This window comes from Sinocyclocheilus rhinocerous, unplaced genomic scaffold, assembly GCF_001515625.1.
Source record: "Sinocyclocheilus rhinocerous isolate Xijiao unplaced genomic scaffold, SAMN03320098_v1.1 scaffold1168, whole genome shotgun sequence".
Lineage (NCBI taxonomy): Eukaryota > Metazoa > Chordata > Actinopteri > Cypriniformes > Cyprinidae > Sinocyclocheilus > Sinocyclocheilus rhinocerous.
In genome coordinates, this window is record NW_015650373.1 from 1733350 (window position 1) to 1737817 (window position 4468).

A 4468-nucleotide genomic window follows, 5' to 3' on the forward strand; every position below is an offset into this window, starting at 1 on the left:
AGAGGACGGAGCTGACGGAGGCAAGAGTGCAGGTGTGTTAGACTCCACCTCCTGGGACAGGTTGTTAGTTAATCATGTAAGAGTAATGTAAGATTATATAAATTGGTATTATTAAAATAGTAGGTACACTCTAAAAAATGCTGGGTTAAATACAACCCAGTGCTGGGCTGTAATAATATTTGGTGCACAAGAAATATTTCTTGTTATTATCAATGTTAATAACACTACTCAATATTTTTGTGGAAATCGTGATGAAAATCAAGTTCAAAAGAACTTCATTTATTTGAAATATACATTTTTTGTAACATTGTCAAAGTTCTGATGGTCAGTTTTGATCAATTTAATTCATCCTTGCTAAATGAAAAGTATTAATTTCTTTAAAATAAACTTAGTGTAATTAATAATATGGATAAAATATCTGGTTAATATACTAACCTTTTTCAAATGCGACAGCATACACTATTTCTTTGCACAGATTTAAATGCTTTCAGTAATATTAATGTTCCTCATCTATTAAATACATTGAATGCATTGAAAGGCAGAGTGTTCCATTTCGACAAGGCCTATATTTAAATCAATCAATAATTAAGTTTAATATATGGATATTCTTTCCCCAGGTGTGGTTCCAAAACAGACGGGCCAAATGGAGGAAAAGAGAGCGTTACGGGAAGATGCAAGAGGTGCGAAACCATTTTGCTGCTACATACGATATCTCCCTTCTCCCTCGCTCCGACTCATACCAGGTACACAAACACAGAACACAAAGAGAGCATAAGACAGAGCTTGAGAACAAAAATGTAGTTTTTGTCTAGTATTTCAACACACACAGGGGAGTTGCTTTGGTTTGACTGGAGGCAGTGCATATTATGATTTATATTTGTTGTCAGAAACACAGATTGAATTTCGTTTTATTTTTTTCTGTTGGTGTAATGCCATCAATCTTGCCATGTGGCACAGGCTAGCATTAAACATTTAATTTGTATATGTGTTAATTACATGTAAAAATATTTTTAAAATGATTTCAAAGTAACTCTTTTTTTTCAGATAACATGCAAACATTATCATCAATTTTAATACATAATAGAATAAGTCACTAATGTTTGTGTGTGTGTGTGTGTGTTTCTGTCCACACAGATGCAAAATAACCTATGGCCAAGCAGCGCGGGGACGGGAGGTGCAGGCGGAGCAGCCAGTGGTTGTCTTTTGGGAGTGGAAAACATGGCATCATCCTGTATGACCCCTTATCCCCATCCTCACGGGAACCTACCAGGGCTCATGGGTATGTCTGCATCTCCAGGCCATCATCATCATCACCCACCTCACCACCCTAGCATTAATGGGATATACTCACTCCATGGCTTCCCAGGAAGCCTGGGGGCCCATTCCTTTGAGCCCGGACCAGAGTCTGAATACAAGCCCTCAGGCCTGGTGGCCCTGCGCATGAAAACCAAAGACCCGGGGAGCCTGTTATCCTGGCAGACATGACCATGCAGCTGCAACTGCGATTGTCTTGACATCACTGAGCCAACAAGTTAGCATGCCTGCACATACCGGCATGTTAGTGTTACTCGGAAACACACAACTGAAAGACACTTTCTTAATGCTCAATGTACATATCTCTTTTTTTTTTTTGAAGGCTCCCAGATGTTTTCACTGCAAAGAAACATTTTATTCCTGGACTTTTTTGTGTTGATCTGTTTCCCTATGGAAGCATCTCATTTGTTTGTATTTTTGTTGAAATTCTATGAGCCATGGGATTTGCACACAACTTGCCTTAATATAAAATTCTTCCAGGGATACTTAAATTGTAAAAATGATGTAATATTAATTGCCAAACAGGATGTGCAACATGTTTATTTAAGTATGTTAATGTTAATCTCATAGTATCAGTGTATGCAGTGGTTTAGCCCCATATATGTAGCCCCAGTCAATAAATGATTTGACATTTTCCGACTTTGTGCATTCAAATACATCACCACTAAAAACAACAAAATAAATTTGTGCTTCTGGTAAACCATGGCAGGAATTAAGCATCTCTGCATATAGATTGCATTTTGTGTTCCTGATTGCTTATTTTAATTAGGGATGCATGATATTTTGGTATCATATCGGTTATCATATTGACTGATATTAGCTTTTTTTTTTTTTTTTGGACTATATTAAATATCAACTTGTACATGCTCATTTCTCAAATTTTTAGATTTAGATTAATTTAGCCATTATCTAACACTCACTTAAAGGTAATCTTTAAAAACTTAACACTGTTAAATGCAATCTTTAGAATACCCATTTTTCATCCTGAACATTATAATGTTATGTTGCCCAGATGTACTTTCTGCATTTTAAATTATTAATTTGAGTTTTTATTGTTTTTTTTTGTTTGTTTTTTAGACAAAATTGTACATAATTTTAATACCATCATCCATGAAAAGAATTATGATATTGACAAGATTTTTAATATTTGTAATAATATCCAGAATATGTAGTATAACATAGATAATTGTACAGGCTCAGGCAACTTTTGGATCCATTCAAACATCCCATAAAATTATAATACCAAAAAATATTTAGTGTGCCAATTTATTAAGGCTAGTATAGATAAACGTTTACATGTAAGGTGAAACGTTTTGGATTTGAGAGAGTGCATGGCCATCTAATATGTAATTTTAAATGTATGTTTTGCTGTATGTAAAGGCTGTCGTATGTCACCCGATACATCTGCAGCATGTGACAGCCCTGCTAATACAAAACCACAAACCCCTCACTCTCAGACTGATGATGGATTCCAAGGTTTTTCCATCAACCTTAGGTCTGGGGTCTGATAGCTGGACAGAACCACAAAGTCTAATGAATTATGAATCAACTTACATGTTATGCTACTGTTTAATTCAAGGGTCTTGGACAAAAATCAAAACATTACTTGAAAAGCAATGCAGACTCCAGGTTTCTGAAGCTGACCATGTGGTGGATGTATTGCATTCAATTTTTTTTGCATGGTTTGAAATGCACCTGGGCTTAAATAACTAGTTGAATCAGTCAAATTCAAATTCTGCCTGGTAAAAACGTATATATATATATTAAAAAAAACAAACATTTTTGAACATTCAATTCCTGTGACATTGACTTTTAACAACAACTATGACACTCATAGGAACAGAACTTCTGAAGAACAACAGGCGTGCTAAATTCTGTTTCTAAGACAACTCAATATCATTATACAGCTGATCATGTTTGATGTGTTTTTGGAATCCCAATCCTGTGGGAAATAGCTGAAGTTAAAGTGTTCTGTTGATACAAGTGCCAAACAGCCTTGAGGAGAGCATTTCTGTGACCCAGCCATGGGACCGGTGTGGGTTATTCAGCTCCATCTGAGTTTAATGACTGCATGCCAATCCTGCCAGCCACTCTTTCAGGGTGATTCACTTAATTTAGATGACACATAAGACAAAATTGTTCAAGATGAAAAAAGCTGCAGTGACAGGACTTTCAAAGCTTCTCTCATTTTCCTAATTCTCAAAATGGAAACAGATCGACAGTTGCTTTGGGGCAAGCATTTCCTGCTGCTTCTTTCCTTTGTGCATCGAGGATGACAGAAACGCTGGATCACATTAAATACCAGTTTAGCGAACCGTGCCGTGTTTTGGAGAGAGTTGACATGTGGTTCCAATAGAGGATAGAAAGGGAGGCTGACAGAAACTCCCCACATACCCACAGCTTCGAATTCCAGCCTGATCTTTCAAAAAAGTGGAGCCAGCTCCAGCTACACATGCAAACTGATTAAATCCCAGATTAAAGGATGTGATAAAGAAATACAGTTCAGGAATACAAGAGAAGCATTACTAAATAGATGTGAAGTACAATGAAACTAGCGGGATGACAAATGTACAAAGAGAGCGTATAGTGTGCTAAATGTTGTAGGCTGTGAAAGGACAGACACACAAGATAAGTACACAACATTTTATAGATTCAGATTTAAGTTATTCAACTTTAAGTTGAGATGTGTGAAAAATATTGACCTGCAGAAGGAAAATTAGGCAGCTTTAAGTGACATGTTGGCAGTAAATTAATTATACTTTAATAGATAAAAATAACATACGTGTTAGCTTGTGCATTTCTGTGTCTTTAACCTTTAGGCTTGTATTAGACAGAATTATTTGTAAGCACTTATTTTCCTAACAGATAAATTGCTTGCTGTCTGTTGACCAAACAAGTAACAATTGTGAAGCTTAAGCACTTTTTGCATGTACTTCCGGATTAGAGCATCTGTTTGTTGTCTTAAATAAAATGTATTCCTTTTAGTATTTAACTGTCCTTTTACATAACATTTTAAAATTTTATTTTGGTTATTTGGCAAGAATATATTCCACCAGTTCTGAAAAGCTTTATTATTTAAATGCATTTATTTTTATAAGGGTGAATCTCGCTGACAATGCTAAATCTACAGTGAACCAACATGTTAAAAAAGCTG

General features: G+C 35.7%; 1 protein-coding gene across 1 annotated transcript in view; it reads left to right on the forward strand.

Annotated features, from left to right (window-relative positions):
* The window catches only part of alx3 (ALX homeobox 3), a 7693-nt gene extending 5773 nt beyond the window's left edge, over nucleotides 1–1920 (forward strand). The window contains exons 3-4 of the mRNA XM_016517030.1: nucleotides 618–743; nucleotides 1135–1920. Coding sequence (XP_016372516.1) covers nucleotides 618–743; nucleotides 1135–1485 — 477 coding nt within the window. The 3' untranslated portion in view covers nucleotides 1486–1920. The remainder of the gene's footprint in view (nucleotides 1–617; nucleotides 744–1134) is intronic.
* Nucleotides 1921–4468: the final 2548 nt, after the last annotated feature.